This window comes from Cetorhinus maximus, chromosome 27 (assembly GCF_964194155.1).
Source record: "Cetorhinus maximus chromosome 27, sCetMax3.hap1.1, whole genome shotgun sequence".
Classification (NCBI taxonomy): domain Eukaryota; kingdom Metazoa; phylum Chordata; class Chondrichthyes; order Lamniformes; family Cetorhinidae; genus Cetorhinus; species Cetorhinus maximus.
The window spans coordinates 12,552,138-12,573,254 of NC_135905.1; the positions used below are offsets into that span (position 1 = coordinate 12,552,138).

The following is a 21,117-nucleotide window of genomic DNA, read 5'->3' on the forward strand; positions in this document are numbered from 1 at the left end:
CATTTGTGAAGGTGTGCATGTGAATGTGCACAGCCACACATCCATGCACATGATGTGTCTGTGATTTGGTCCTTTTCATACATACATGGGCAGTTGGTAGGAATGCCCTTTCCAAGGAGGTGAGAATGGATCTGACCACTTCACTTATCAGATGGTTCTCCTTCAATGTATTTAAGGGGTCGCTTCACCCGATCCTACCTCCTACCTCATGCTCCCTTTTCACATGGTTTCCTCACTGGAGATAGTGGAATCAGTGAATTTAGCCTGTGTATTTCATCCCGGCAGCTCAGGGCATGGCACCTAAATTTTGCAGCATCACCAATTGCGGGATGGGCAAGTTTCGTAACTGAATGGTGTAACCAAAGCCCTTTGTTAAACCCTCTACTGTTTTCAGTGCTGCACATCTGGTTGTGTCACCTCCTTAGGCATCAAGCTAACATCGCCGATGGTGTATAAAGTGGACCAATACACATTGGTGCACTGGGAGCCAGATCCATATCCTATGGATTTCACCTACTCCCGCTGGATGCTCCCCTCTACAACTGATTTTTAATTATTTAGATTTTGTTTGGCTAGATAATTGGGAGTACTTCTCTGGCAAAGAAAACCCTTCCTTCCTCTTTAGGTGATGGCCCTTTAGGATGCCAAAGAGTTTCACAGTTTCAAATGGTGGCTATACACAAGCTATGGCCTGAGGCATTCACTGCCTTTCTGACTGAACTAATCTGCCAAAAGCAAGCAGACTTGTTCAATGATTGCAGTGACGTGGGTGGAACCATGAAGCACTGGAGACGGAGTGTTGAGAGTTGGTAGGAACATGAATCGAGCAAATCTTAAGAGGACTTGGGGCGAGAGCTCCAACAGACGGTGTTAGGGGGAAGCAGATTGGGAGTGCAATGGGGATGACATTGAGGTTGAGTTAACTTGGGGCTGGAACTGCAATATGGCAACACTTGAGCTAAAGCCAGAGAAGTATCAGGTCTTGCTGTTCCTGTGGTATATCTTATTGCACGGCATAATATTGCCGGAAGTTCTATTTGTGATAACATTAAACTATTTAGCCCTCTTCTGTTGTGAGAGGAGTCTGGTTGGCCTGTTCTTATAATGTTTTATTGCCACGGGTGCCATTTATAGCTGGGTAATATCCTCGAATCCAAATTATACTCTAATAAAAATGTATGATATTGCAGAGAGTATAATCTTTTGCAATTTAAAAATGTTTAGAGCTGGCTAAAGTTTATTACCCTGTTTGTAGTGTCAGAGATAGAAATGGTCTGGCTTTTTTTCAAAGGATTAGTGGGATGATCTTACTCAATTTGAGACTCACCCAAGATTGACGTATTCATAAGTGATCCAATGTACATTAGTTCTGTTACTGGTTAGTTCAAAATTGGATGATCTAAAATCAGCAAATTTAAAATAGAAAACGCGGCTGAAATCTAGCAGGAGCGAGGCAACATGCAGTGTACTTCATCATTTAGACTTTCCTGCACCCTTCAGCTGTAAAATGTTTTGCCCATTGTAACTTGATGGAAGAGCAAACTGACAATGGTGCATTGAGGATATGAAAGTACCAATGAGCTCAGTGACCAGCAATCTGGCCCCTTAACCGATGAGATTTAATGATTGAGAAAGAAACAGAGGGACAGCAGAGAAAGGGGATGAATTTAAAGTCAAATCAGATGCAGAAAGAAAAATAAAGAGAGGGAAAGAAATCACAATTGAGGGGGAGAAAGAAAACAAACTCTCATTAATCGCCCTAAACTGCAGTGTACAATAGTGAACCAATCAGAAGAAAAAAATAATCACAATCCATCACTAATCTCAACCATCCCATCTCCTGAAGCAACTTTCCCTCTGATGGGCCTTTCTTCTCTCAAGGACTCTGGGTTTGGCTTCTTCCCCTTTCTCAGACTTTAGATCCTCCAATTAGGGTCTTTGTGTGTGCCAGAAAAATATTGGGATGAATCCCATTGCCCCATCTCACACTGCCATTGGTTAAAAGAGCATTACATAGAAATCCAAAGAATTTACAGCACAGAGACAGGCCACTTAGCCCCAAGAGGTCTGCCAGTGCTCATGCTCCACACAAACCTACTCTCAGCCTACTTGGTCTAACCCTATCTGTATGTACTTTCTCCTTCATGTGCTTATCTAGTTTCCCATTAAATGCATCAATGCTGCTTGCCTCAACTACTCCATGTAGTAGAAAGTTCCACATTCTAACCACTCTCTGGATAAAGATGTTTCTCCTGAATTCTCTACTGAATTTGTTAGTGACTATCTTTTTTTCATGTTCTCTAGTTTTTGACTTTGCCACAAGTGGAAACATCTTCTCTTTGTCTATTCTATCTAGCTGCTTCATAATTTGAAAAACCTCTATTAGGTCACTTCTCAGCCTTCACTTTCCTAGAGTCCCTGATGGTTTAACCCTTTAAGATTTTGTTCATCATCTCTAATATCGGCCTTTGTGGCTAGGTTGGACCCTCTCAGTTCTGATATCATCCTTGCAAACCAGTTTTTGCAGTTTCTTCGGTGGTTCTATATCCTTTGTTTAATATGAACAGACTAGAATGGTGCACAATAGCCTCAAGATTCTAAACAAACCTAACTTCCCACTTTTCAATTATATTCCTCCAGAAATTAGCCCAAGTGCTTTGTTTGCATTTTTTCTGGCCTTGTTAACTTGTGTTGCTATTTCTCATAATGTGTGAATGTGTACTCCTAAATCCCATCGCTCCTCTTCTATTAAAACCCATCCACGTGAAGGAAACATGAATTCCCTTGGCTTAAATGGTAGCAGTCTTGCTTCTGAGGATGTAACTTAAAGCCCCTCTTTGGGACTGAAGGATTGTTTTTTTTAAAATTCTTTCATTTATATTGCCCATCCTTAATTGCCCTTGAGTAGGTGGCGGTGAGCTGCCTTCTTGACCCGTTGCAGTCCATGTAGTGTAGGTACGCCCACAGTGCTGTTAGGGAGGGAGCTCCAGGATTTTGACCCAGCGACAGTGAACGAACGGCCGATATATTTCCAAGTCAGGATGGTGAGTGACTTGGAGTGGAACTTCCAGTTGGTGGTGTTCCCATCTATCTGCTCGGTGGGTCACGGATTTGGAAGGTGCTGTTGAAGGAGCCTTGGTGAGTTGCTGCAGTGCATCTTGTAGATGGTACACACTGCTGCCACTGTGCATCAGCGGTGGTGGGAGTGAATGTTGAAGCTGTTGGATGGTGTGCTAATATAATTTAAGACTGACAGTTAAAGTGCAGTACTGAGGGAACCTAACACTACCAGAGATTCACTAATGTATCACTATAAAAATTGGACTGACCCCTGACCTGCTGGATATGCTTTACCCCATCGATCATTTGTATTCCTTTGCTCAGTTAGGGGCAGCCATCCCCAAAGAGCTAAAAAGTCAAAGCCCCTGTTGCATCAATGGAATTGTTCCTGAATGGGGAGAGCAATCTCCTGGCTGCAATGTCACAGGTATCTTTTTTAAAAATTCATTCATGGGTTGTGGGTGTCGCTGGCTGGGCCAGCATTTATTGCCCATCCCCAATTGCCCTTGAGAAGATGGTAGTGAGCTGCCTTCTTGAACTGCTGCCATGTAGTGTAGGTACACCCCCAGCGCTGTTAGGGAGGGAGTTCCAGGATTTTGACCCAGCGACAGTGAAGGAACGGCCGATATATTTCCAAGTCAGGATGATGAGCGACTTGGAGGGGAACTTCCAGGTGGTGGTGTTCCAATGTGTCTGCAAAGGGTCCTGACAATGGTACCTGCTCATGGGTTAAAATGTTGAAGGATAATAGGAAGGATTTCCACAGATCTTGATTCATTACATGTTAGTCAGGAGTTAATTATTATAGATGTCACTTTTTAAAAAAACAAACTTGAATTTGTATCGTGCCTTTCACGACCTCAAACATTCTAAAGCGTTTTATAGCCAATTAAGTAGTTTTTGAACAGTGCTCACTATTGGAATGTAGGAAATGCAACAGGCACTTTGCGCATAAGCAACTGGCAATGCGAAAACGACTGGATAATCTGTTTTTGTGATGTTCACTGGGGGATAAACATTGGCCAGGACACCAGCCGAACTCCCCTGCTTTTTTTTCCCCCCAAAATAGGGGCATTGGATCATTTACATCCACCAGAGCACATAAGTGGGGCTTTGAGTTGAATATTTCATCCAAAAGCCAGCACTTCCAACATCTCACTGAACGGGAGCCTAGATTTTGTGCTCCAGTCCCTGAAGTGAGACTTGAACACATAACCTTCTGACTCAGAGCACAGAGTGCCATCCGTTGAGCCAAGGCTGGCATGGGAGCTGGTGAAGGGGCACATGCCTGAAATGTTAGCTCTGTTCCTCTCTCCACAGATGCTGCTAGACCTGCTGAGTATTGCCAGGATTTTCTGTTTTCATTTGTGACATAGGAGCCACGTAGCCTGAAAATTAGAATTGGGATTACAATAATTACACGCCACGTGTAATATCTGTGTCTCATTATAGTTACCTCATTGTAATTTTATCTGGTGTTGTGGGTAGTTATTCCATCTCGTAGTTATTTCACAGATGCAGCTATTTACTTCATGCTATGGGCTTATATTTCCCCAGTCCTAAATTGGCTGATTAAGCAGCTGAGAGAACCGAAAATAAGACCAAAATTTAATTTGGTGTCCAGTGACCACAGAGACCCTGTTAGTGCCAGAAATTTGTCGTGTGCAAGCAAGCAAGTTTAACATAAAAACAGAACATATTTAAAAAAAAACCCAGAAGAAACCGATGAGCAAGGGGCTTAGGCGACAGCAGTCTGTCATTCTATTGCAATTTTTGGCTTCTATCAAAAGCACCTTTGCTGCAAAAATGAGGACAAGGGGCATGGCTGCCCATTAATCTGGGATTGGCATCACTTCACTTGCTGAACTGCCAAGACTTGAAACTGGATCCCGATCCAGTTTTACATGTTGTGACTCTACAACAAGCACTTTGGAACCTCTGTTCCTTGACTAAGGATAAAATCTTGTGCCTGACTCTCTTATTGCAGTCCATTTATTACATAGAGTCTACAGCACAGAAACATTCCATTCAGCCCAACTGGTCTTTATCAGTTTTTATGCTCCAGTTGAGCCTCTGCCAACCCCTCTTCATTTAATCCTATTAATTTTTCTTCTATTCCTTTCCCCCTCCTGCGTTTATCTCAATTCCCCTCAACTGCATCTAGGCTACTCGCCTCAACCGCTTACAGAATAAATACATTTCTCTTTAATTCCCCAATGGATTTATTGTTGGCTACCTTATATTTAGAAAATTATTGTTTCTTCTGCTCTTTAAATTATACTTCTCTTCAAAGATGTGACCAAAGCTTTGGATTATTGCACATAAAAGGTCAACATCTGCCTCTGAATACCCACAAGACCCCTGCAAGTGGAAACCTGTCTCTTGAGCATCCCTGATTTCAATTGATCCAATGTTGGTGGCTGTACCTTCAGCTAAGCTCTGGAATTCCTCCTCCAAACCTCTCCACCTCCCTTTCCTCCTTTAAGATGCTCCTTAAAACCCACCTCTTTGACCAAGTTTTTGCTCCTCATCTCTAATATTGGCAGATGTGGCTTAATGTCAAATTTGGCTTTATAATGTATGTGGAGTGCCTTGGGACATTTTATTATGTTAGAAATGTAAATACAAGTTGTTGTTGGTGGGTAATCAAACACTTTGATAATGCTGCCTTTCAGATGCAGTTTAAGGTCATTGGGCATGAAATTTAGAGGCTAGAAGGATAGGCTGCATAGACGAGGCGTGTATTCTCTTGAAAATGGAAGGTTAACGGGTAAAAGATGACTGGAGAAGTTGATAGGGTAAATAGACCAAAAGAATTTCCTCTAGTGGGGACTCAAGAACAAGGGGGCATAACCTTAAAGGTGGATCTAGGCCATTTAGGAAGCATTTCCTCACACAAAGGATAGTGGAAATTAGAAACTGCCCCCCCCCCCACCAAAAAAAAAAGCTGTTGAGTTTGGGGTGGGGTGGGGTGCAGTTTCCGATTTCCAGGGTCAACAAAAAATGTAATATTTTGTTAGGCTAGGTTATTAAAGGTGACGGAACCAAAACAGTTAGACAAAGTTAAGATACAAATCAACCATGATCTAATCGAATGGCAGATCAGGCTCAAGGGGCTGAATGGCCTACTCCTCTTCCTATATTTTGGAGAAAATTGCCCATAGACAGACAGGTATATGTGAATTGGGTATTACAGCATGCATCATATTTTCTAGCCTCACCAACATTGCACTGACATCCAGTATTGCTACGGCCAAGCAGAGGGGTTTTAAATTTTATAGCTGAAAAGCCAATTATTGAATTCTCCCACGGAAACAGGTTCTGCCACGTTGCTGGGAAACCTGGTGGTATTTATTTTCCCTAAGGCAGGTTGGCTTTTTAAGTTGCTTGAAGTGTCTTAGTCCTGCAGCAGCCACATTCACACAGAGGGTGGTGAACCTATGGAATTCTCTACCACAGAGGCTGTGGAGGCCACTCCTCCCACTCCCCAACCTCCCCGCCAAATATTGGAGGGCCCCCCCAGCACAGATGACAGTCTCACTGGGAACCCTCTCCTGGAAGATTCATTCATTTTACCCACAACCTTTGGTTGAGCACAGGTCAAGGAACGAGGGGGTGGAGTTTAATGCCCTCCCCAGTGGCAAGTTTGGTGGCATGGGGACATTACCATCTCCACTCCATGGTGGGAACGTCCGTGGATGGCCTTCTCACTCTGCCACCAATTGAGCCCCTTAAGCGGGCAACTAATGCCCACTTAAGGGTCTCATCCCACTGCCACTGGTATTAACCCAGCAGTGGGCTTGCCTTGTGGGAAGCACGACAAACAAATCTGTAGAGGGTTGCTTGCGGGCTCCCGGGGAGTGAGTGTCCCTCATTCAAAGGCACTCAGTGCCTGATTGAGGAACTCGGCATAGTGGTGTGGAGGGGGGGAGTGACGGACCTGGGAGGACTGTCGATGCCCCTGGGGCTGTACTACGGCAAGAGTCGAACCATCAGGACGGAAAGGCTTGAGAATTAAAAGCCCGGAACACTTTTTACCCTGTAACACACTGCATGTCATAGAAACATGGAAAATAGGAGCAGGAGTAGGCCATTCGGCCCTTCGAGCCTGCTCCACCATGCAATAAGATCATGGCTGATCCTCTATCTCAACGCCATACTTCCGCTCTCTCCCTGTATCCCTTGATGCATTTAGAGTCTAGAAATCTATTTCCTCCTTAAATATATGCAGTGACTTGGCCTCCACAGCCTCTGTGGTAGAGAATTCCATAGGTTCACCACCCTCTGTGTGAAGAAGTTTCTCCTCATCTTTGTCCTAAATGGCCTACCCCATATCCTGAGGCTGTGTCCCCTTGTTCTAGACCCCTCCAGCCAGAGGAAACATCATCCCTGCATCCAGCCTTGTCAGAATTTTATACGTTTCAATGAGATCTCCTCTCGTTCTTCTAAACTCCAGTGAATACAGACCTAGTCGACCCAATCCCTCCTCATACAACGCGGTCTGAATGTACAGTCCAGTAGTGCTTAGTCAGCTCACCAATCATTGTTCTAATGCTCCAGGGTGACATTGCCTCCTGCGCAGGGACATACCTGCACCTGTGGACAATCAACGGGCAGCCGATTGCAAGCGTCAACACCTCCTCAGAGATGACGGGGGAGATTTTGTGCTGCTGCTTCACCGAGGTGCATGAATGGGACTCACGCAATGTCGTCGTGACAGGATGTGCTGACGGCGTCGTACGAGTAAGTGTCACCAACAGCAGGTAAAGCGCTGGCACCTTTTGGTCGACATGACACGGTGCCAAGGGTCAAATAAGCCACAGTCCTGCGTGTTATCACATCATTTTCTCCTGTGATAGTCTTCGGTGAAAATCCCAGCTTCCCCCGTTTCCTCCTCTCCCGCCCCAAGGGAACTTACTCACATTAGTTTTCTATAGGGGGACTGCTGCTTCCTCATCCAAATGACTTGTGTGTATATGTGTGCCATTCAGTTATGGAAAGCATCACAGACAAGCAAGGAGCCTGTCCCCACTTTATGTCCACGTGCGCTTACACTGTAGGAAGGGCGCTAGGCGTCAGTCGGGATTGAGGACTCAGGCAGAGTCCTCACAGCGCCCATGCCCCTCAACGCCAGTGCCCCTCAACGCCAATGCCCAATTGCTGCCCTTCCATTAGAAATTACCTGTGTAATTTGCAATTGTAACCTGCAAGGCTACGGACTGAGTGCTGGAAGGTGGGATTAGAATGGGCGGCTAGTTTTTTTCAGCTGAATGGCCTCTTTCTGTGCTGTAACTTTTCTATGGTTTGAATTGCTCTGGTCACAATATCAAGACCTGGCTGTGAAAAAGTTTATAATAAGCACTCCTAATGCAAGTCAGGAATGCTGAATTCTAAGACCCAAGCCCGTGGGTCAGATGCAGGTACAGGTACCTCCACTCCCACATCACCAATCTGTGCCCATCACACAAAGCTCAGCATTCAGTTAATGCAGCCCTTAGAGTGGTACTGATTCCTACAGACCAGGAAGCTCCGAGGTTCTTTACCTGATCTATGCTGAGTCAGGACAGCAGTTGAACTCTAGAGGAAGGGATAGGAGGGGAAAACAGCCAGGGTTCCTCGTAACTATGGTATGCACACCCTTTGCAGTTACAAACATCTGTATTTTTTACCTTCCTCTGCAGTTTCTATCTTCATTTAGAACACTTTTTTTGAAAAAGGACAATTTGCACTGAACAGATGATATCGTGTGAACCTTACACAGCCCATGGCTATCTCCCACATTGCATTTATCTCCCTCATTTGTAAAAGTTAAATGATAAGAGCAATAATTGAAATGTGTTATCTTACTAATGTGTTTGACAAATAGAAAATGGATTTTGTTTCTTATAATCCTTTAATGAACAATATTTGGAATCATTTTACCTTACACATAGAACACAGCACAACCCAAAGCACATGTTTTATTAGACCTCTGTACAATTACTCTATTCCAATTTAACACTTTTAAGTATTTTAAAATGTCCATGCATTGAAGAGTTAAATGGCTGACTTGGACAGCAGACATATCTTTATGTAAAGGTTCTGTACATCTCTGAATCTTCCACTCCAGTTGTGCCTATCTGGGACTTTACCCCAATGTAGAGCTCCTTATTGAACAGGTTTCAGTTGGTGGGCACCTTCCTTCAATCTTGTGTGTTGAAGAGTGAAATGAGAAAAGTGTGATGCACATTTTTCCACTTCCCTCAACCCTCACCATTTTAAAATGTCATTTTATTGTCCCGTCTCCTGTTTTTCTGGTGACATGAAAACCATCAGAACTCCTTATCTCATCTGTCTGTTCGACAAACCTCAGACTATTAAAACCAAAGAATAGGTCTATAGTTTAGTTTATCTCCTCTCTTCTTCTTGACCTCGGTTCAATCAGGGGCCTTGTCCTTCCAACCAGTTCTTTGATTTTGTACATTGAGCTCACATTGCAGAAACTGACTATTTGGCCCAACTGATCTCTGACAGTGTTTATACTCCAATTAAGACTCCTTCCGCCCTACCTTATCTAACTCTATCAACATACCCTTGTATTCTTTTCTCCCTCATCTACTTATCCATAAAGGCATCAATGCTACTTGCCTCAGCCACTCCATATAGTAGCCAGCTCCACATTCTCACCACTCACTGGCTGAAGAAAATTCTCCTGAATTATTTATTGGAGGTGCTGCACCAGAGCACAGATCAACTGCTGCTTCGTTTTGTGGTTAGCTAATGCAGGGTTGTTTGTTTTATTTTTTTGCGAATCTTAAGGAGAAGGTTTGTAAAACTCTGCTTTATTTTCAATTTATAGCTATGGAGGACAGAGTATAGAAGATTACAAGTCACCAAGAACGATGGAGAACCAGCCTCAGAAAACAAGGGTAATGTTTAAGCGGCATATGGCGTCTCCACCTGACAGAGGCACAATGCGTCAAATAGCTTATCCTCCGTAGAATGTTGCTCTGGTTAATGCAGGACTGAAGAGTTTGCAGATAATCAGTGGTTTGCACGGCAATATAGGCATTTTCTGCCCTTTAAGGACTGTCCTTTGCTGCTTTCTGAACAAAAATGCTGCAAGTTGCAATGTTGAACAGCATAACGCTGTCCGTAACACCGGCGCAGTGTCACCAAACCTAAGCCAAAATAGGAGAGCAATGAATAAAGAACTAAGCCACCATCAAAAAAAAAGGAAATCAGTAAATTTATAATAATATTGCCAGTATTCAATATTCACTGTCATCCCTGCAGTGCCCACCAGGCACAGAATATTGTTGAACACTGGATACTCCGTCTCCAACGCTTCCAAGTAATAGATTTTTTTTTTTTAATAAAGTTTAATTCTGGTGGAAATTTCTCACCATGATATTGCTCTTCTTCCTTTGCCTGCAATGTGCCTGAATCTGGTGGATCTGGTCATTAGCAAGGCCTGTTTGATCCCTGGTGTAGACTCATCTCCTTCATGGCTTTTCCCCAGAAACTCGGGGTGGAACTGTTGCAGGTCTGGCTGCTGTCCTTGGCCTCCTGGTTGCTGTTGGAGAACAAAGCCAGAAGTCCCAATGCCCAACAATCTTCTTGTGTTCCTGAAAAAGGTAGCTGCAATCTTACCTATGGTATGCTTGTTTTTTATCCCACCATTTCTGGCCATGTCTTCCACCACCTAGAATTCCCCTCCCCACTAAACCACCTCCTCTCAACCTCTCTCTCTCTCTCTCTTCCTTTAAGAACGTGTGCTCAAGATGTGAGATTGTGGGCAAGGCCAGCGTTTATTGCCCATCCCTAATTGCCCTTAGCCACCGCCTTGAACTGCTGCAGTCCAAGAAGGGGGTGGTGAGCCATCCCAGAAGCAACTGTCAGATTTGGTTCTCACCCTTGAGGTTTACTCTGCCTCTCATTGGGCTGTGGAAGAGAACTCAATGGAAATGAGAGAAGTTGAAATTCAGAATGAACAATGCAGCCTTCCTGGGACCTGTAGTCTTCCACTCCAGATCATCCCAGATGAACAAGGACATGTAGGGAGGAGGTAGGAGTCAGGAAAACTCCAAAGACCAATTGAATAAAGCGCCCAGGAGAATGAATAAAGGGCTTGTCTTTGAAGCTGGGATTCCTCTAGGTCATTTGCAGAAAACTCCATCGACTCCAATTTTTCATACTGTGATTGGGAACAAAGAATAGCAAAGTGTCTTTGTGCTTCCTAAGTGGTATGACTTGGACCAGAAGACGCCAGGTTCAGTCCTGGACCTCCATTGATCTCAGTTAGGAACTACAATATCTTTAGATCGAAGGGAACAAAACCAGCCAGTTCCACGTCTGATGACGATTGAGTGCCCCGCTCCCGCCCTCTGGCCACCTCCCACCCCCAAACGACATCCCATATCCCGCAACGTGTTGGGATGTGAATGTTAGCTGAGGATTGGATTAGCCTCAACTATGATGCTCTCCACAATAGATAGCTTACAGCCATTCACCATCTAGTCTCCCTCCCTCCTACCCACCCACCAGCTGGCTGCCAATGCCAAAGAAGAGGTTTGTGCACTTTTAAGAGAGGATCGGTGGAATGTAAAAGAAACTGAAGCTTACTGACCCCAAGCCGAACTTATGAAGTTAAATTTGAGCCTGAAGTTTTGGTGCCTTGGAGAATCCCGTCCACCAGCCCCGAGGAAGTTAATTGTGTTTCAAGAATGAATAGCGAATTACAGCATAAAAATCTATATATTCATTTCAGGCTACAACATTAGTTGATCTATTGAAAGAGCACTGTAGGGAAATTCATCAATTATAAATAAGAAGTGACTGAATGGAAGTGTGCGTGGGGAATCGCACAAATAGCATAGAACTTCACTGGCAAAATGCTAAAGACATATTGTCTAGTGTCAGATTATTGGGAGCGACATCTATAGATAGAATGAGTGTAAAAATCTGCCTCTGATGCAGACAGCAAACTGCAATCATACAAGGGGTAGGTATTGCTATAGGTGATTGTGTCTAACTAGATAATGCAGACCTAGGACAAGCTGTTTCACCTTATACAGAACATTAGAACCAGAGGAGCTTAAAAAGCGTTAATGGCAGGACTAATCTACAGAAATATTTCAGTGAACGAGTGTTCAATGTATAGAACAGGCTCCCTCAGGACACAGTGAAAGCTGACAATATTGATTCACTCAAATGCAAATTTATTTCCATAAATAACATTTTGGGATACAATATATGAATAATTTGTGGTATGTGTCATGGCTTGGGAGGAATAGGTAACTTTGGACCTAGGATTCCCAAAGCGCTCTACCACTGGGCTTTTCCTCCTTTCAAATCTAGGCCTGTTTAGACTAACTGATAGAGATTAATTCCTATAATTAGTCAATAACTTCATTATTATTGTATCAAAGAACTGCTTGGGCTATTATCATGTAGAAATTCCCATGTTCTTAACTCATATTTCTCGTTAATTGAGCTATTAATCCATTTTATTTTCAAAGTGTAGTACCTCTATTCAAGTAACAGATGGAGGAGAAATCTGAATTAATCCCATTTGTTTACCAATATCAACAAACAATAATCTCTACCTCTGAGTTTCCTTTCTTATTTCTAAAAACTTGAACACTTAATACAGAAGGAAACTAGTCTCAGTGCACATCCCAGCAAATCTGCATTAAACCTCTAGGAACTGCATGGCATTCCTGCCTCTTCCTGAACCAAATGACATCCATTGTGGAAGCTGACACAGGCTTTATAAAGACTTACAATAGCCTGATTTGTTTCTACATGATGCCCATTACGCTTCCAGTATCCTGGTATCAACATCAACTGGCATACTCAAAAAATTGTTTGGCACTTCTTCAAAACCTGACCCACCCGCACCTCCCAACCCCACCCCCACCTTTTCTCTCCCTATCTTTTTAAAAAGTTAGCAATATACACTTGGGTATCTTTCCATATCTTACAACAACCCTCCAGTACTACTACTTCCTGAACAAAAACTAAAAATACCTGGAAAAACTCAGCAGGTCTGACAGCATCTGCGGAGAGGAATACAGTTAACGTTTCGAGTCCGTATGACTTCAACAGAACTAAGGAAAAATAGAAAAGAGGTGAAATATAAGCTGGTTTAAGGGGGGGTTGGGACAGGTAGAGCTGGATAGAGGGCCAGTGATAGGTGGAGATAACCAAAAGATGTCATAGGCAAAAGGACAAAGAGGTGTTGAAGGTGGTGATATTATCTAAGAAATGTGCTAATAGAACAAAGAACAAAGAAAAGTACAGCTCAGGAACAGGACCTTCGGCCCTCCAAGCCTGCGCCGATCATATTGCCCGTCAACTAAAACATTTTGCACTTCCGGGGTCCATATCCCTCTATTCCCATCCTATTCATGTATTTGTCAAGTTGCCTCTTAAACACCACTATCGTACCTGCTTCCACCACCTCCTCTGGCATTAAGGGTAGAAAGCAGGACGAACAAGGAACAAGGCGATTAGCCCTACTTCCTGACTGTTTTTCATGTGAGAGACTAGGCAGGGAGCATCAGCAGAATGTTCAGCTGCAAAAAGGCATTGCCGACCCTGTTCTCACTCGATGTTGGGATACAAATGCTTTCTAGCAGAAGATAAGAAATAGGAGCAGGGGACAGCCGTTTTGCCCTTGCAGCCTGCCCTGCCATTTAGTGAGATCGTGACTGATTCATTTCAGTTTTGCCTTCCCGGGCGATTCCCCATATCCCATAGATTCCAAAAATCCACTGGGATAGCGAGCGGGAGTGAGGACCCTGACTGATTTATTTTACCCTGTCTGGGACACTGAGGCCAGTCGCCCACTGCTGCCCAAACTGAGACCGGCGAACTCAACGGAGATCAAACTAAGAACCATGTGCCCACTGAGAGGCGTTTGACCCCAATAGTTCGGGTTCCCTTAAAATCTGCTATCAACAGAGCAGACCAAGGTGCATTGTTGCAGACTCCCTGGATAGCAAATGACCTCAGATATGCCAAGGGCAAGCAGTGGGTGGGGGGTCAGGCACTTCTCCATAATGGAGGGGGGAGGGAATAGCAGACTGTCAGTGGCCTCCTAAGAGCTCACTCAGGAGCAGCATTAGCAGGGCTCCAGGAGGATTTGTCCAGCCATCTTGTTGGTTCAGAAGTGGTGAGTGTTGGAGCGGGAGACAACGTGAAAAATAAAAAAGTCTTGAAAAATATAACATTTAAAATCTCAATCCGGGCCCATTGGTTCAAATTCAGTGCATGACTTTGCAGTCACTGTGCACCACCGTGTCTGCAAACTTTGTTTTTTCCTTTTGCTAACAAAAAAATAAGTGGTAATTATAGGTTTGTACCTGGCGCAATGGTATGTGGCTGGGAATGAAATAGTAATTTCCCCATTGTTCCAGGTGATGATGGCTTCAATTATCATCGCAATACTTTCTAGCCAGAGTTGGAGCAGGAAAATTGCTGCTCTGGCTGTTACTTATTCACTGCGATGTTATTTTTGTTTGTTTAGCCATAAGAGATGAACAGAGGAGAGACACAAACAACCAAGGATGAGTCACTGCCGACCTGACTCTGCAAGTTAGAAAGCATTTAATAATGCAGGGATCCGAATTCCTGGTTAGAGCTCAGCTTCGCGATTAAAATGTAATTAAATTGGGACATCCCCTCACATTACCGGACAGGCAGAGATTAACCCTGGGTGTTTATACTGCGAGCGCTACCTGTTCTGCCATCTACTTGTCGGGCATATCTCCACTGAAGTCATGACCACGGCTTTTAATGTTCCTCCACCGCAGGTCACGGGTGGGAGCGGCACCTTGCCTTCCGTGGGAGGCTGAGCAGGAACAATGGGCTGCCGGGGAAGCCGAGTAAGAGGGTTCCTGCTATCACAGCACTGGCCATCTCCAGGTAAGGGCTTGCTCTTCTCACACGCTCATGAGACTTCGGCAGAGGGTGCATTTCAGACCCAGGGATCACAGCTCACAGCAACCTCAGGGGTCTGGACATCACTCCTCTCAGTTCTGTACCCCCCCCACCCCCCCCAAATGTCCTGCTGACCATGAGTGGGAGCGTTTTATCGCCATTTAGAAAGCTGCTGGGAAGAGGGAGAAAAAACCCCCCTCCCCAATGCAGTTCTTCTTCCAAGTGAAGCTTAACTTTATTCAGGACATTGTAACTCTTTCGAGTTATCAACAGTCACAGATTGCAACTCTTTCGAGTACATTCACAGTTCTTGGTTTCCGGGAGTGGGACATGAACCCACAACCCTCTGATTCAAAGGCGAGAGTAGTTAGTGCTTCTTCAATCGGTTCGAATTGAATGTTGAGAATTGAACATGCAGCCAAACTCCGCATTTTCTGCAGGGCCTGGTCACTTTTTTTTGGAGTGCATCCAATCCCTTCCCTCTTTCAGAAGCCTGGGTCATGAGCAGCAAATGGAAGCACTTGCAGCTTAAAATTAACAGCTCGACAAGGAGGGTGGTGAACCTTTGGGAACAGGCTTCTCCATGAGGCAGATGATGAGAGAGCTGCACAGGTTTTTGAAGGAGTGGGGTTGAGGGATGTTGGTTCCTGGAGTGATCCACAGGCACACCATAGTCTTTGTTCGCTCTGTAGTTTCCTCTACTGTGAGGGCAATGCCACAGGATGATGCCACACGCACACCAGCCACCCCCTGACACTGCACACCAAATAGCCGCTCTTCACGTAGAGTGTCCCAGAGCTGCTGGACTGTTGCAGGGTGGCATCATTGGATCCCATCCCTTTCCGACATTCCATCACTGCCAGCAAACAATCAGGAGCAGGAACCTCGGCTGATCATTTCTCTCCTCCTTTTCCCAGGGGTCCTGAGGCCAATTGTAGGATCCCTTCCTTTGGCCCACCTGACATCAAGTAACACGGCACAATCTGGGATCTTCCTGGCCTCTGTAACCACCGGGGGAGACAGACAACTTTAGCCGTTAACAGTCAGACAGCTGAGTAGCCTACTGGCTTAGAAGGCTATTTTTCAATTTTACACGCGCTGCTTGAATTAAAGTGCAGTCTGATCTTTTCTTTGCGGCATCTGTTAAGGGTCACAAGTGATGGATGAGTTCTTCTCATTCCACTATGGTTTCCCAGTGACCTACCCTGTCCCGCACTTGTCCCTTATTTTGAACGGCTCTGCCGCGAAGATGATATAGAATGGAAAGCCTAAACGGAAAATAACTGAGATTTAAATAAGCCGACAGTATATAGGATGCCTCCACAGGGTTGGAATAAAGTAGAGCTCTGAGCATCTCAGAAATCCTAGCCTACACGTTGGCACTTCAAGTGAAAATAAAAGAGATTCTTTGAGCCGCACTGCCATTATTCACCTTGATGAGTTCAGAAATTGTTAATAGTCTCTGACTCCTTCCTTACAGGAATCATGCTAAACTACTTGTGGGTGATTCATGGGGCAGAGTCTACTGTTGGTCTGTTGAAGGCTGAAATAATAACCACGAGGAGGAGATCGATGATGATGGATTCCATAAAGGCAAAAACAGCCTCCAGTGAAGAATATATTGCCTGAAGAAGCACCTGCTCAGAGAGTTTCCTGCTGCGCGATTGTATTTGCACACATTTGGAGTAACATGTGTTCACTTGAACTGGTCCAGCTGCAAGGTTTTAGCAATTGTACAATGGAAAAATTTGATTGAAACTATCATTTTTAAGCATTGGAATTTATTGAAATTTTATTGGGAATGATGACTTTATGCAATGGAACATTTGACATTTACATGAATTAACATATCAGAGCTGGTCATTTTGTAAAATGTACTCCTTCAGGATGTAAGGCAGAGACTAGGTGTTGGGAATTTATGGCTTGACTGAATTATGTGGCTTCCAGTTGTTGTGACACTAAAGGTGTCATCAATTAAACTCACCAACAATGGTCCTGCCCAGTGAACAAGCCGTTAGTGGTACCTGCTCTCAGAATAATATGGTGCATGTTAGTGGAACTCCATCTGAATGGAAGTACCTGCAAGCACATTGGGTCTTGAAGCTTAACAGGAACAATATTCATTGAGACTGACATTACCTTCTTCAAAAGGCTGATACTGCGATGCTCAGTGTCCCGCGTGATAAGTTATTTTGCGGATCAAAGGCAAAAGTTTTTTTTAACAAGTACTAAATTCTAAAGTAAGCATTTGATCAGCTCAGTTCTGTTAGAACTTGCTTGTTCTGATTTAAACTTCACACTTAATTGTGTTGTTGAATTGATGCATTTACAGGTTGCTAATCTGACTGTTTTTGGAGAGTGAGAAAATTCTTCTAAGTCTTTAAGACACTGATATTCCCTAGTACACGGGGTGTCAGAGCTAATTCTGTTTCTCCTTGAGCTGCTTTGGGACATATCCTGCAGCAACCTGTGTTCACATGCCAGCAGCTTGTTGGGATCTGCAAATCAGCAGTTGGATGGGTCCTTCAGTCATTCATCCCAAAAGGCTCCTCGCCAAAGTTTCGGCCACAAATTATATCATAAAGTTCCTGATTCACAAGAGCAACAGATGTTCCAATGGTAGTATCGGATGTGGGGGGCATGAAGGACAATTATTCAGTGGAGAGTTCTTTTCTGACCATTAAAAACAGCTACGCGTTGGAGATTTGGATTGCAGTTTGACGAAAGGCTTCACGGGTTAAATTGCCAGATTTGCATTTTTTTTTTTTATTGCCATTCCAATTAGTGAAATGGGACAGTGAGAATTTTGGACTGAGGAGTGTCACTGTGAATTAAACCTATCCTTCCTACACATTATCAATTAATAGAATGGAGGCCATCCAGTTGATATTTGATTTGGCTCCCTTCTATTTTCACAGAGAGATCGCACCCAGCGTTTGTACCTCAACAGAATTCTGTTTTCTGTGATCGTGTAAATACAGATGATCAAATAAAGTTTGGATAAACAGGAAGAGACTGCAGACACCAATTAGCTTTGTTCTTTTTTTGCAGATGTTGGGGTTTGCGTTTACAGAGAGTATGGCGTTTCTCGGATGTGTTTTCAATTAATCTGTTACATAACCCGTAACAGTTTAACATTACAAAACATGGCCAAATGTATCAGTCCCAATCGTTTTAGAACAGAACAAAAATTATTAGCACATGTTTTCAGTGGAAAAGCCCATTCCACTTGCATTTTTATCGGTCAACCCGATTCACCATGTTTAATAAGGGGGTCTGCCCCAACTTTTGATCTTGTTCTCTCTGATTTAGTGTATGTCACAAAGGGATTAGCCAATTTATTTCGCTTTACAATGGGCCTGTCCAATTCTCACTGGTTTACAAGAGGTCTGTCTAATTCTTATTCTAAGGTGACAAGAAATAGAAGTAGGCCATTCAACTCTCTCTCTCTCTCCACCCCCCCCACCACCCCCCCACCAACCCCCACCCCCCCATTGCTGAGCCTGCTCTGCTACCAATAACATTATGGCTGATTTGAGTGTGGCCTTAACGTCATTTTCTTGCTTCCCTCACACAAACCTTGACTCTCCTGTAGATCAAAAATCTGCCTGATCCAGCCATGAATATGTTCAGTGACATAGCCTCCGTTGCTCTCTGGGGAAGAGAATTCCAAAGACTAACCTCCCTCCGGGAGGAAGTTTTCTCTCGTCCGTGTCTTAAATGGGAGACCCCTTATTTTTAAACTGTGCCCTCTAGTTCTAGCTTCCCCCACAAGGGGAAATTCTGCTTGTATAGAACCTACCAAATGTTCCCTCTGTTTTATGGAGGCCCTGTCCAACTTTCCTTTTATCATATCCTCACTCTATTTTATAAAGAATTTTTCATATGCTCATTAAGGGTCTGTCTGACTTCCATTTTAGTTTATACAGGATTTATGCTATTTTTCCTCTTTTATTTTTTAAAAAATGCCTTACTCTCACTCGGTTTTGGAAAGACTATGTCAAGTTCTGTTTTCACTCCTGTCGGTGGTCTCTCCACCAAATGTTCAGGAATATTAAGTCACTAAGATAATTCAGGGCTAGACATAACAGTAGCACCCTTTGTGGATCTAAATTGATTGTTGAGACATGTGAAATCTTTCATGGAAATGATGAACAGAACATTTTCTGTCTGTATAATACAGCAGCTTAATGATCACCCATAGTAATGCTTAAAACACACTTAAAACTCACTTCAAATCCATTCTTATGAATGACAGAAAAATATAATAAACCACATAATACTATCCCATGTTAATGCTAAGTTAATTCTCCTTGTTCAGCCTTCTTGCCACGTCCGTAAGATATGAAAAAAGATCACAAGCTGTTTAAATCAAACATTACTTTTTCCCTATCCAAAAAAGTGGACTTTGCTGAAGCAAAAGATGGCTGCTACAGTTCACATGATTTACAAGTTGGCTACAGTTTCTGGAAATTTCCAACATCAGTTATAGAACAAAAGCTCAACTCTCATCCTTGCGGAATCTCACACATCTCATTGTGCGGATACATTACAATCAACAAAACCAGGGACCAGTAGAAACAAAACCAGTAGACAACTTCTCTCCCCAGCCTGGACTGTAGCAAAGAGAGAGCCAGCAAAACTTATTTTGCCTGCAGAGGCACTAATAGCCTCCAACTATTTCCTGAGGTAAACAATGGATTTTGACCAAAGCATAGTAACTGTTAGCTCACCTGCCACTGACTCATTAATGAGCAACATCACATAACCTATGCTTCTGGCCCTTTGGAAAGATCAATGTTACATTTCTAGATTCGAGTAATTTTAGCAATTGTAAAGTTTTATTAGTAGTACTAAGGTTTACTAATATTAGTAAAGCTTATATTGCTGGTGAGTATTTCCCATTTATCATAACTAGCGAATTTTAATCGGGGTAAGCATAACATTTATTGAAATAATAAGCATATCAACACAGGCAGGACTAAAGACGTTATTTAAAATTTAATCAGTAAAAACGAGTAATTGAGTAAATGCTATAAAGATGGCAGGGCAGGTGATGTGTGGCAGCTGCAGAATGTGGGATCTCATATACACCTGTGTGATCCAAGGCAAACACATTTGCAATAAGTGTCTGCAGCTGGAGGAATGTCGGCTCAGAGTCATTGAGCTGGAGGCTGAGCTGCAGACACTGTGGCACATCAGGGAGGGGGAATGTTACCTGGACACTTTGTTGCAGCAGATGATCACAACCCTTAGGATGGGGATAACTGATTTGGTCCATGGTCAGGGATATGAGGGTGTGACTGTGAATGAGGCAGGTATGGGGATTGAGGAGCCAGAGGTGGAGGAGGCTCAGCCCATGCAATTGTCCGACAGGTTTGAGATTCTTGCAGCCTGTATGATCAAAAGTGGGGGCTGCAGGATGGATGAGCCAACTGACCATGGTGCCATGGTACAGGAAGCCATTCAAGGAGGGGGGAGTTAATAGGAATGTAACTCTTTCGAGTTATCAACAGATCGCATGTAACTCTTTCGAGTACATTCACAGTTCTTGGTTTCCGGGAGTGGGACATCAACCCACAACCTTCTGACTCAAAGGCGAGGGTGCTATGAACTGAGCCACAGCTGACACCTCTTAATAGGAATGTAGTGGTACTAAGGGACAGTATAGACGGGGAATAGACACTGTTCTCTGCTGCTGAGAGCAAGAGCCCTGAAGGCTGCATTGTCTGCCCAGTACCAGGGTTCGGGACATCTGCTCTGTGCTGGAGAGGAACTTGCAGTGGGGGGGTAGGATCCAGTTTTGTGGTCCACGTAGGTACCAACAACATCGGTAGGACCAGGAAAGCGGTTCTGCTTACGGAGTATGTTGTAATATGGGTCCTTTGGGTGTCTTAATGATGAGATCTTGAGACTTGTATATTTAAACATGAACTGTTAATCTTTAATGATTTACAGATCCCAGGTAACTGTCATGCTGTTATCTCCATGCAGCCTGGTTCCAGAGTGTTCTCTCTAGACTGTTCTCTCAGTCTATTACCATGTGACTCTATGCATCATACTGTGGGCTGTGCTATTCTCCCATCCACATTAACCCTTGCTCTGATGAGCACCTTTACATTACCACGGCTT

At 43.8% G+C, this 21,117-nt stretch overlaps 1 protein-coding gene across 1 annotated transcript in view; it reads left to right on the top strand.

Moving 5' to 3' along the window:
• wdfy4 (WDFY family member 4) overlaps positions 1–18,013 on the top strand; it is a 241,555-nt gene extending 223,542 nt beyond the window's left edge. Inside the window, exons 58-61 of the mRNA XM_078530732.1 lie at positions 7,621–7,803; positions 9,899–9,968; positions 14,859–14,970; positions 16,466–18,013. Of these exons, the coding sequence (XP_078386858.1) occupies positions 7,621–7,803; positions 9,899–9,968; positions 14,859–14,970; positions 16,466–16,532 (432 nt within the window). The 3' untranslated portion in view covers positions 16,533–18,013. The remainder of the gene's footprint in view (positions 1–7,620; positions 7,804–9,898; positions 9,969–14,858; positions 14,971–16,465) is intronic.
• The last annotated feature ends 3,104 nt before the right edge of the window (positions 18,014–21,117 follow it).